Source organism: Perna viridis, chromosome 5, assembly GCF_037379345.1.
Source record: "Perna viridis isolate PV_CMFRI_1.1 ecotype Kerala chromosome 5, ASM3737934v1, whole genome shotgun sequence".
Classification (NCBI taxonomy): domain Eukaryota; kingdom Metazoa; phylum Mollusca; class Bivalvia; order Mytilida; family Mytilidae; genus Perna; species Perna viridis.
This window is the reverse complement of record NC_142449.1, coordinates 5,231,058-5,243,342: the sequence shown is the minus strand read 5'-3', so window position 1 is coordinate 5,243,342 and position 12,285 is coordinate 5,231,058. Positions and strand designations below refer to the sequence as shown.

The following is a 12,285-nucleotide window of genomic DNA, read 5'->3' as shown; positions in this document are numbered from 1 at the left end:
CTTTTAACAAAACTATGAAGAAGGCTAGGTGTTTCTGTAATTATCAGTTGATTTACATACCACCAATTACATATTTGTGTATTGATTGTACCTTTTGTTGAATTTTTCAATCTATTTTTAAAACCTTGAATTGAAAGACAACAAAGATTTTAATCTAATGATTATTTGCTTGGTTAAATGTAACCTCTTTAGATTTACATTTAATTGATTACATCTCAGATTTTCAATAGAAAATTAGGTAATTTTTATGTTTGAAGGATTGTGCCTCCAGATATTGTAAAACAAATTTTAGACAGAACATCAATATTTCCTTGTGTTGACTCAGTTAAGACATCCATATTAGGTTGGGCTAGACTTGATCATTTCCTCGTGTTTCTGTTCAATTTCTGTGCCGATGGTTTGTTGATGTTAGTGTGTTTAAGGGAATGAATGGAGAGTTAAGTCTAGTGAATCATTTTGTGTGTTCACAAGAGGGTGAAGGTCATTAGTTTTATGTTTTACTGTGGTATCGGATGTATAGTTCAATATGACAACTCAGGTAGAGATATATTCGTAATTTTATATTTATTAGGGTTAATTTTACATTAGAGCAAATGATGAAAACATGAAACTGAATTAATGCTAATTTTTCAGCTGTTTATAGTTTAGATTTGAGATAATTGTAGGTTTATATTTTGTTTTATTGTAAGATCATCTAGGTCACTCCCCTTTTTTATGACAAAGAATTTTTACTATGTTATTGGAGAAGAATATCAAATTCATTTGGATGTTGTTTTTCTACTGTCATATAGTTAAAGAAAGTCGAGATTTTAGGGGTTTTTTGGTGGTTGATTCTGTTGTTTTTTTCCCTTCCTTTTGAAAGTACATATGGGTTTATACCATTATAAATATTTCAAATAACTCACTAAATGTCAAATTGTCAGAATTTTACAAATATATGGTGATTGTTAACCTCTAACAAAACATTTACTATTTATCTTTCCATGTTTTAAATTATATCCTTTCAAAAATGAAAAATGTAAGGTTAAATAGTTAGCAGGATGCTGAGACTGGGATTTAAATTGATTTTTATGTGTCTGTGTATGATTTAAACTTGTCTTTCCTGTTTCCTTTGTGGGGATAAAACCAATTATGTAAATTTAAAAATTATTATGCTCTTATTTACAAATGTAGCCAACTAGACTTGATATCCTGATGCTTAAATGAGTTGAGTTGTATGTTTTATAAATCTTCCAATTTCTTGGAAAAATCAAAAACTCATCATTCTTATGTTTTCAGAAAAAAGATGAACAGACAGTCTGTCCTATTATTATTATGAAAAAATGAGCATGCTGTAAGCATAGTTTGTTAAATCACCACATCAGGTTAAATTTGTCAAAGATTAAGAGGAGATTTAACTACCAAGTTTCTCTTTGAAAGATTTTTGATTGTAAATATACATAGCCTTACTTAGGTCAACACTGAGTTATTTCTAGGGAAGAATGTTGTGTGTTGTAGAATGTAATTAACATTCCTGTGTTGACCATCTGTCTTCAGTGTTGTATTGATGGTTTGAGTTCCACCATAGTCTGTTTAACAATGACATCAATAGTGTGTAGTATTGGTTGAAAAGAATACTAGCCATATGTCATTATGATATACAATACCTGCATGTTTTTATTGAGCTGGATATGTATTCAAAGAGTGTCTATCTTTTATCTCTATAGTATGGACCCTCTGAGACTACAAACTTAGAAAAAAAGAAACTATTGTAGGGTTGTCTACTTTTGAAGTCCACAGTTGGTTTAAAATACCATTATTTTGTGGTGATATGTTAAGATTATGTTTCAGAAGTTGATTGTGTATCATTGTATTGAATTTCTTTAGTTTCCTAACACTTCAGTGTACATACCTGTCTCAGATGATAGCTAGAAGTGTCACCAAAGTAATTTGACAAGAGTTATCTTTAGTGCAATTTCTGAACACATCATGCAAAGTGCACAATTTATCCATAGATTGAATAAATTTATATTAAAATGTTGTGACAGTATTAGCAGCTGACTGCTTTCCATAAATAGGACTATTTTCTACTTGTAATCATGTGAAACACATGTGTCATAAGTTTATAGAGAATCCTAGTCTGCTATAAATATTATATTAATCTTGGTTCTATAAGTAGATGTGTGTTTATATTAAGAAGATAGTGTGTTTATAAAGGGTCTCTTGATTCATATCTTTTGATGTTATGTGTATTGGAAGGTCTATATTGCTAATTGGGAAACTTTTCTGTATGACAAAGCTGTTAATAGACAATTGTTGCCAAACTTTCATGTAATGAATACATGTACATTGTTTTTGCCATTCAGAAGCAAAACTACATGTATTTATGCCTTTCATGGGTTGTTAATTTGTTCAATAAAGGTCTATCTATCTATACAGCCCTTAATTTACAATGTAAGTTGTAGATTTTGAATGTTATATTATGAACTATTCTGTTTCAGTTAAATGCCAAGAGAGATGCCTTTTTCAAATCAGATGGCGGACAATCAGCTCCAAAATTTGATCCCTCTGCAAGATTTACTGACAGGGAGCGACGGGAGGACAGAATAAGAGAACCTATTCTATCAAAAGATGATGATAGGGAAAAAGAACATAAAAAATATGGTGATTCAGGAACGAAAGAACTTGAAGGATATGTTGGATTTGCTAATCTACCAAACCAAGTCTATAGAAAATCTGTTAAGCGAGGATTTGAATTTACACTCATGGTTGTTGGTAAGTAAAGGTTCTGTTCCACTAAATATATTGTGCTATATGTGGGAGCAGTGTTATATAATTAATTATGATTTTCTAGTATTATTTTATATTTGCTTTGAATATGATTAAGATAAATATATCCAGGTCCCAATTTGTAGATACTACCTATAAATTTAGAATACCAGTATTGTAAATCACTACTCTCAGTTGGTTGGTGGTATGAATGAAGTTCTGATGATGTTTTTACACAGAATTTTATGTCATGTTACAGAACATATCCTTTATTTATTGTGACATGTTACTATTCTTGTATAACCTTCAGGCAGCTACACATCTCATGCCATCAAGTGTTAATGATCATGGGTATATGTATCCTATTGTCAATGTTGATTTATATTGTCTGTCATTTGGTCATACAATGTTATGATTTTGATTGGTGTTAAGAATTTCCTGGTCAATTTTCTTGTGGGATAGTTGTACAGGCCATATATTTCCTTGTTGGGGTTAGTTTAGGGTAAAAAATAATCATAATTTGAAAGTTAAACATTTTGAGCAATTACAGTGTACTATTAAAATGGAAATACACATCTTGTACCCAAATAAATATATACATTCTTGTACCCATAAATGTCCAGTTACAACAGTTGTATGTTACACCAAGAGGTGGTAGATTTAGAGCCTTTCAAGGAAATAATTCATACCTTCCCTTCACAGCCATCATTATAATTGTAGAATTGAGAATTTTATAGTTGATAATAAGGAAATTGATTGTAACATGACCTAGTAGAATGAAAATCTGTATGGTCTAATTAAAATCTTCAAAAGTTCTTGGTGCTTATTGCAGGAAATAGATGCTCACAGATTTTCCTGTAGTGGGGGAAATTTTTCATGTATAAATGAAGTAAAATGACTTGGTTTTGCCTTCTTTACTTTCATGTCTAGTTTTTTAAGCAGACCAGATGTTAAATGTAAATGGTATAAAAATGTGTACACTACATGAGTCATTGAGATCCCCACAATTCAATGACACTGCTTTTATTAGAAATAAGATACACTCCTTAGTTTTGGCTAGATAGATGTTAAATGGTTGTCTCTATCTTGTACTAGATGCTCACTATTCACTCATCCTTAGAAAGGGTAACTATCATATTTTTTCTTGAATAATGTACCAATCAATTAATTAGGTACATTTTTTGTAACAGTTGATAAAACTAAATAACCTGTGGTGCCTGTAGAGTATTTTATAAACCTTGATCAAGATGTTGTTCTTCCTTATTTTGCACTACATGTATTTTATTTACATGTTAAATATCCCATTTGTTGTAGGTAGGTTCTTCAAAATATGTAGTTACATATTTAATAGGATTAGAAATAGGATTAATGTTGTTAAACAGACTTACAATTACCATGTATTGTACAGTTGACAGTTTAATTAAAGAATGAATGCTATGCTTGGTGTAACCTTTAAATGGTTTTTAAAGTATCTTATTAATTCACAGTGTCAGGGTAGGAAACTTACTCAAATTCTAGCCAGTCCTGATTACAATTTTTAGCTCGCCTGGCCGAAGGCCATGTGACCTATTGCCGTCACTTGGCATCCGTCGTCGATAACAATTTTTCAAAACTCTCTTCTCCTCTGACACTACTTGTCCAATTAGAACCAAACTTGGTATGAGTGTTCCTTGGGGTATCCTGCATAGGACTGATGTGAGGATTTTTGATTTGTCTAAAAACATGCTGCCGTTACTAAAAATAGAACACAGGGGTCAGACAGTAGTTTTTCACATATGTCTGCAAAACTGTTAGGTTTTGCCAAATTCTGACAATAAGTAAAAGTGTTTATCATGATGAGCTCTATCTGTGGTCAAATTTTCATTTTAATCTGTTAAGCCATGTTGGAGTTATTGCCCTTTTTCGTCATTTTTTTACTATTTTTATTGTTGTTTCTTTCAAAAATCTTCTCCTCTGACACTGTTTGACCAATTTGTACCAAACTTGGTATGACTGTTCCTTGGGATATCCTACATAGAAATGTTGTGGGAATTTTTTATCCGTAGAAAAACATGGCCGCCATTACTAAAAATAGAACAAGAGGGGTCAACCAATAGTTTTTCGCATATATCTTCAAAAGAGTTAGTTATAGCTAAATTATTTCAATTGCTGAAATGACCTTATTATAAGGCCTCGAAAAGTCTTCAGGGATCAAAGTTGTCATTGGACTCTTTGTAAGAGTTATTGCCCTTGAAAGAAGAAAAATGATGTTTTTGTTTTTGTTTTTACAGTTTTCAGCCAATACCTTGAAAACTATATTAAATAGAATAAAACTTTTAATTGCTGAATTTGACAATTTTCAGCCAATATCTTGAAAACTATAATAGATAGAAAGAAACTTTCAATCGCTGAATTTTACAGTTTTCAGCCAATGTCTTGAAAACTATAATAGATAGAGAGAAACTTTCTATCGTTGAAATGATCCTTATAATAGTCCTACCAAAGTCTTCTTGAGTCAAAATTGTTGGACAACTCCTTGTTAAAATTATTGCCCTTGAAATACAAACTTTATCCAGGTGAGTGATTCAGGCTCCTGGGAGCCTCTTGTTCAATACATTTATTATATGGCTATGTAAATTTTTGCTAAAATTAGCCAGCCCTGCCAAAAAATAGCCAGTCTGGGGCTGGCGGGTAGGCTACTGTTTTTTCTCTGGTCACATATTGCACCTGTACCCACCTCCCCATATCTGCTGAAGTATGGTAATATGGAACCTTAGTGTTACTTACATACTTGTATCTTCCTGCATATTAGTTGCCTGGTCCTAGGATGGAAAGGATGCAATAAATTAATGGCTTACTCCTTCCCATACTAGTTCCTGATTCCTGAACTGTTTAAACTGTATTTTTTAACTATTTGAATATGCAGGGTCATAAGAGCTCAGGTAAGACTAAAAACATGTTTGGGAAAAGAACCACAGTTTATTGCTTAATTTCAAAATTGCATAAACAAAGCAGAAATGATACAAACATAGTTTTCCACACGATAAACAATGATTTGAAAATCTGTGGTACTCTAATATAGGCACTTGAAAATTGAACAAAGCAATTAATAGCCAATCTGATTGGTCAGTTTTAAATGCCAGCAAGGCATTGTTTGGATCAAATTGCCAAATCTTGTGCAAAACAATTAAGGAACGTGAACCACCATTCTACAGCCACAGGGACGAACACCAGCTATTCATTGGACTATGCTATTCCATGACCTGAATGTAATTGTCCCCAAAATGCACCAGTCAGGTGCAAAAACTAAGGGTATTCCAGTGTGTATTAATACTCTGTTTTCCTACCAAAAACTACACATACAGGGTTTGTTAGAAATAAGACTATGAACTGGATAAAGGATATTAATACTGAGAAGGATTTTATGGGGATGAAAGTTGAGATGGGAAATTGTTTGTTTGATAAGACAGGAAAACTTTGTCTTAACAAACTTTATATTACAAATATGAAAGTCATGAAGACCCAGTAGATTGATATTTGCAGTGCTGTTTTTGAGTTTTAGAACTTCCTGCTTCCCATGTGAAAATTAACTCTTGCATAACAGAATTGACGAATACAGCTTTCTCTGGACTAAACTTCATAGGATGAGTAGTTAATAGCCCCAATATGATTTAATACTTTACCTTATTCTCAACTCATCTTCAAGGTAGACTGCCTTAACACTACATAACAAGGGCTTATCTTTTCTTTCTTTAAGTTTTGGTAAGAACAATTTTATGTAAAATTACCAGTTCACACTTGACAAAGAGATCTTACTAGACAGGACACATACTCAGAACTCAATACTCCAGTCTTCATATTTGTGCATACTGCAAGCTTTGTTTTCTTCAGAGTTGTACATCTTGTAAATACTGTATGCTTTATAGTCTAGTAAATGCTGCAAGCTTTATACTCCAGAGTTGTAGATCTTGTACATACTGTGAGCTTTATACTCCAGAATTGAACTTCTTGTACATACTGCAAGATTTATACTCCAGAGTTGTACATCTTGTACATACTGCGAGCTTTATACAACAGAGTATCAGCTCGCACAATGTAAGCTTTTTACTCCAGTCTGTCTTACAGCATGTACACAATGTAAGCTTTATACTCCAGTCTGTCTTACAGCTTGTACATACTGCAAGTTTTATACTTCAGAGTTGTAGATCTTGTACATACTGCAACCTTTATTCTCCAGAGTTGTACATCTTGTACATCAGGAAAGTTTTATTCTCCAGTCTTACATCTTGTACATACTGTAGACATTATACCCCAGAGTTGTAAACCTTGCTCCTACTGCAAGTTTATACTACAGAGTCTCAGCTTTTACATACTGCAAGTTTATTCTCCAGAGTCTTACAGCTTATACATAACTTCAGGCTTCCTTGTATGGAGCATTTATTTTGAGGATAATTAACATATTAACTGTCAGAAATCTTATGTCATATACATATGTGCAATTGATTGACTGGTTTCCCTTCCTGTAAGTTTTCTAACAGATGTACATTTTGTATTTAGATTCAAGGTCGATGTTAGTGAGGTGCCAAAAAAAACTACAGATACACTTGAGTTATGTGTTCCCATGAAACAACTGAAAAGTTCATTTGGGGTTATGGTTACTTTCTAAGGGAAATCAATGAATTTGAACAGTAACACAGTGTCTAACCTCTTAGTAGATTTTACAGTTTCAATGCTGGAGTTGCAGTTTTTCTAATGCTGGTTTTTGTTAATTAACGTCATTTCCTGTGAAAAAAATGTAGCTCATGTAGGTAAATTACTCTGAAATGCTTGAGAAACCTGTATACTTGTTCCTCTGGAGACAGAAAAACTGAGGAAGATACCGTAAATAATTTTAACACCAAATGCTTATATTGTTATATATATTTAGTAAAATGTTCATTCATTTCAGAGTAATTTACTTATGCAACCCTGATATTTTCTCAGGAAATGACTGTAAATTTACAAAAACCTGCTTTAGGGGTTAGACAGGGTGAGTAATCAGAAGACATAATCCAAAGATAAACAAACACAACAAAGAACATGAAATAATCCAAATCAAAAGTAGATGACTTCACTAATAAAAAAAATTGGGAATGTGGACCAGGTGTACTGGTAGGGTAAACATAGTTGTAGAACAGAGTCAATGAATGAACTTGTTCCAATTTTCTGTGTTGTCATCTGAATAATCGTCAGACTTTTTTTAGCGACAAAGTACATAGGACTGCAGTTCATAACGCCAAGATTGGTCCTGAGGTAGATGTTCTTTTTTGTTAGTTTGTTTAACATAAAGGTCTAGTCATTTTACTACAATGTAATGTGTTACAGATCATGTATATTCTGGTATTGGCCTATCTTGTAATATGAATGTCCCTGTAAGGCATATCCATATAATTAGAAGAACAAATTGACCTGTAATTTTCCTATACATTTATACCTGCCAGGTGTTTTAGCCATTACAAACATGTATACAGTTGATGGAGTGTGCCAGGACAATCACTTAGCTGGAGTATTTACATTGGCCATACTTCACAACTGCTGTGGAATTTGATTATTCTATAACTTGAATGGTTTCTCCACAGAACAAGAATGTACTGATAATTGGCCATTACAATATTACTGGGGTTCACAACAGATGATATCTGGTCTTAACTAGCTAACCTTTTAGTGCTATGTAATACAAAGGTTTTATGTGTAGTAGTTTTAGGGTGATGTGAAGAATTAAAGTACAAGTTTTAGAATTGGTGGTCCTTATCATTGATGGTGTAGGGACATATTTGGTTTGAACTTCAGCATAAAAATGAGTTATATTTGTTTCTATATTCCAATAAGTTGTGAGTGGTTCTGTATTTATTTAGTAAAGTACATAGTTTATTATTATTCAGATCTTGGTTGTTTTGTGTACTCATTCATTATAAAGACCAAATTTATGTATATGATCTAAACATACTTGACAATTTTATGGTTTGAGTTATGGATTTGTTATAGCCAGATATGAAACATAAAACTACATCTATGGTCACTAGTGGGTGGCTGTGTGACTAGTTCATGGTTTTGTTAGCATCATAAAGGGTTAGGTGGTAAAATGCTAAAATCTATTTACTTTCAATTTAATCCCTTGATTCAGTTTTTCCAGATTTGGCAATTTCACAGGTAGATAGAGACCTTGCCTCTGTTGTCTGTCTGTCTGTAAATCACTTTCAACATAAAGGCTAGGTTTAATTATATCCCCACATTTAAAAAGGCTATTAGCAGATATTTGGTAGGCATGATGATACAACATCAGCTTGCAACACTTTTATGAAAAGCATTTACCAGTATTTTTATTAACATTACATGGAAGGAAATTCATTTGACAGCTTGTTAATTACTTTTGACAAAAAGGAAATGGAATGGTTTGGAGGAAGTTGTTAATAACCAGGTTGTATGTTAAAATTATTATAATTATTATTTTGTAATTTCTTCCTGATTCAACTTAAAAAAACACAGACACATTAATTTTAAAGTGTCTTTTAAAAACTAAAAAAAGACTTCTATTTTTTTCTTTTTTTTTTCAAAGATTTTGTTTATAATTTCTCTAGTTACAAAAGAATGATATTTGTACCTTTCAGTATTGAATCAATATTTATGTTCTTACACTGAGTATTTTGAAAAAGTCTTTAAATTTATTACTTAAATGGTTTGTGAACAAAAAAGATTAAGCTGGTAACACACATCTTTGTTTATCAGTGAGGGTATTGAACAATGAATGGTTTATAGGTTTACTACTTGACCTGTTGGTTACTGGTGTTTATACTAGTTCTATAGAATACTATATCTGATTGGAGAAGTAGGAATGATGTCTACAGCTTTCTTTCTTGGACCCCAGAAGTACAGTATTTTAAGAGATGAAGGTCTTTTTGCACAGCTGTAAAACAATATAGTTTTACAGTTTATGATGCAAATAATGTTTTGCTGCTATTTTATGGCAGTCACTCTCATACATGTATATCTATTTCTTACATGTATTTCTTGTAAGGAGCATATACACATGTAAGTGATTATTTATTGTTTGGAGTAAGTTTACAGTACAGTGTTTTAGTCATGTTATACTGATCAAGGTTTATTGTTGTATTTCAAGTTTTTCACTATATCTTGTTAAGTTAGTCACCAAACAATGAGTTCCAACACCTCTATTTATGTTTACTACATTCTTTGCGAAATTAAAACTTATTTCAAAGTCTATTTTACATGCAATGAGCTAATAATTAGTATAAATGACGAGACAGAACCCTTGTTATAATACAGGATGGGTTTGCCAAATTAAAAGTAATTTCAAGGTCTATTTTACAGGTAGTGAATTAATAATTAGTATAAATGACCAGACAGAACCCTTGTTATAATACAGAATGGGTTTGCCAAATTAAAAGTAATTTCAAGGTCTATTTTACAGGTAGTAAATTAATAATTAGTAAAAATGACCTGACAGAACCCTTGTTATAGTACTGAATATAAACACATGATAATTGGAAGTTCATAAATGATTTCTTTCTTTTCAGGTGAATCTGGTCTTGGTAAATCCACTTTGATTAACTCCCTTTTCCTATCGGATCTATACAGTGGTGATTATCCTGGTCCTTCACACAGAATACAGAAAACTGTCAAGGTAATGAATCGGAAAATAGGAATCAGATTTGTTGATTTTTGAAGACAAATTTCCCATTGGAACCAAAGTCTAATCCTCAGGTTTTACATTGTAATTGTAAAGTCTAATCCCCAGGTTATATATTGTAACTGTAAAGTCTAATCCCCTGGTTGTACATTGTTACTGTCTGTAAAGTCTTTACCTCAGGTTGTACATTGTCACCGTCAATAAAGTCTAAACCCCAGGTTGTAGATTGTGAATTTTTGTAAAATCTTTACCTCAGGTTGTACATTGTGACTGTGTAAAATATAAAGAGTGGCCTTCTATAGGAAAAATGAATTCCATACTGATTGACAGTGGCTGACGTACAAATTTAATTCAAAACATGAACCAAATAAATTAGTTCCTCATTTAAATGGTAAATTTGAGTTTATATTATGTTAGTAGATTTCTCCTTAATCATCAAATTATCTATTTTAAGTTTCCCTCATGGAGTCTAGGTTAAGGGTAGCAAAATGTAGTTATTTTGAACATTTTGTAAATACCCATCAATTTTAGCTTCCCCATCCCAAAATAAATCAGATCATCTTGGATGTGAACACCTAGGAGTGTATATCTCACTAGTATCATTGTCTTACTGTTATCAACCTCAATGAAATATTATAAAAGGTATTTTGTTTGCCTTGTGATAAATCAATCAATTTTCTATTATTGTTTTGTACCATAGTGAAAGGCTGCACTGTTAATGCATTCATTGATAACATCATCTATTACAATGTACATAATCTTTGACATAGTGTATATAATGGCCTTTGATGATGTAATCTTTAAGTAAATATACTTAATTGTTGAAAACTTTTATTTATGCTTTGAACTTGTCATAAAGGTCTTGATTTAAATTTCTCTGGTTTGTGTCAAGTTTATGTTGTATTTTTTTCTCCAACATTGTTCTCTCTTTAATTTAAGAAAAAGTGTTACTTGATTTTGACTTAATGAATGAAAACTTAAATTGCCTTTCACAACAGTTTCTTGGCTGAATACAGAAATAATGTTTTGTAGCAACTTTTACCCGAAGTTTAATGAATGTTAATACTATCTCTGAACACTTATTTAAAGACTGTGTTATCTTTAATACATTGAATTCTGTTATGTATATTAGCTTACAGAGGAAGGAAATTGTGGTTCAAATTTATTTTATTTTTTTTTGCAGGTTGACACCACACAAGTAGTGCTTAAAGAAAATGGTGTTCAACTGAAACTTACTGTAGTTGATACTCCAGGATTTGGGGATGCTGTTGATAACAGTAATTGGTATGTATTTATTGAATGAGGGCTATGCTAGAGGTTTGTGTACAGGCTGTAAGGATGTTACTTTATTACCTTTGCTTGTGTATAGGCTGTAAGGATGTTACTTTATGACCTTTGCTTGTGTACAGGCTGTAAGAATGTTACTTTATAACCTTTACTATAAAGATTCAATGAATGTTTTCCAGTAAGAAGTGTAATATATAATTTTAAACAAAATTAACGAAGACAAGAAATCATTTCAGGAGGACTATAAAGTTAATATTTAGCTATATCATTACTTCTTGAAGGAAAGAACACTAGTCCTATATCAAACAACAGTAGGGATCAGTTTTTAATTAGTTTTGTAATAAATGTGATCTTGTAATTGGTTAAAGTTATTGTTAATGTTCTAAAGAAGCCCATATTGCCTACAATTTATGCATTCTTGAAGGTTTATATACCACAACCTTTAAATATATACAAAACTACAGCTGTAGATTGTTGTTTACATCATGATTATTTTAAGACAGTAAATCAGTATCCTTCTTTCTATGTAAATGGTTCTATTGTATCTGAAATGGTTTATCTGTACAAGTCAGTTGTAACTCAGT

The 12,285-nt window shown here is 31.8% G+C and overlaps 1 protein-coding gene across 7 annotated transcripts in view; it reads left to right on the top strand.

The window, feature by feature from the left end:
* LOC148615707 (septin-7-like) overlaps nt 1–12,285 on the top strand; it is a 39,595-nt gene that overhangs the window by 13,789 nt on the left and 13,521 nt on the right. For 5 of the 7 annotated variants that reach the window (XM_088582217.1, XM_088582218.1, XM_088582216.1 and 2 more), the window contains exons 2-4: nt 2,481–2,754; nt 10,302–10,408; nt 11,598–11,698. In XM_088582217.1, the coding sequence (XP_088438343.1) occupies nt 2,481–2,754; nt 10,302–10,408; nt 11,598–11,698 (482 nt within the window). Of the gene's footprint in view, nt 1–342; nt 539–2,480; nt 2,755–10,301; nt 10,409–11,597; nt 11,699–12,285 lie in introns of those variants that run through there. The other 2 variants (XM_088582219.1, XM_088582220.1) reach the window with 2 other exon arrangements.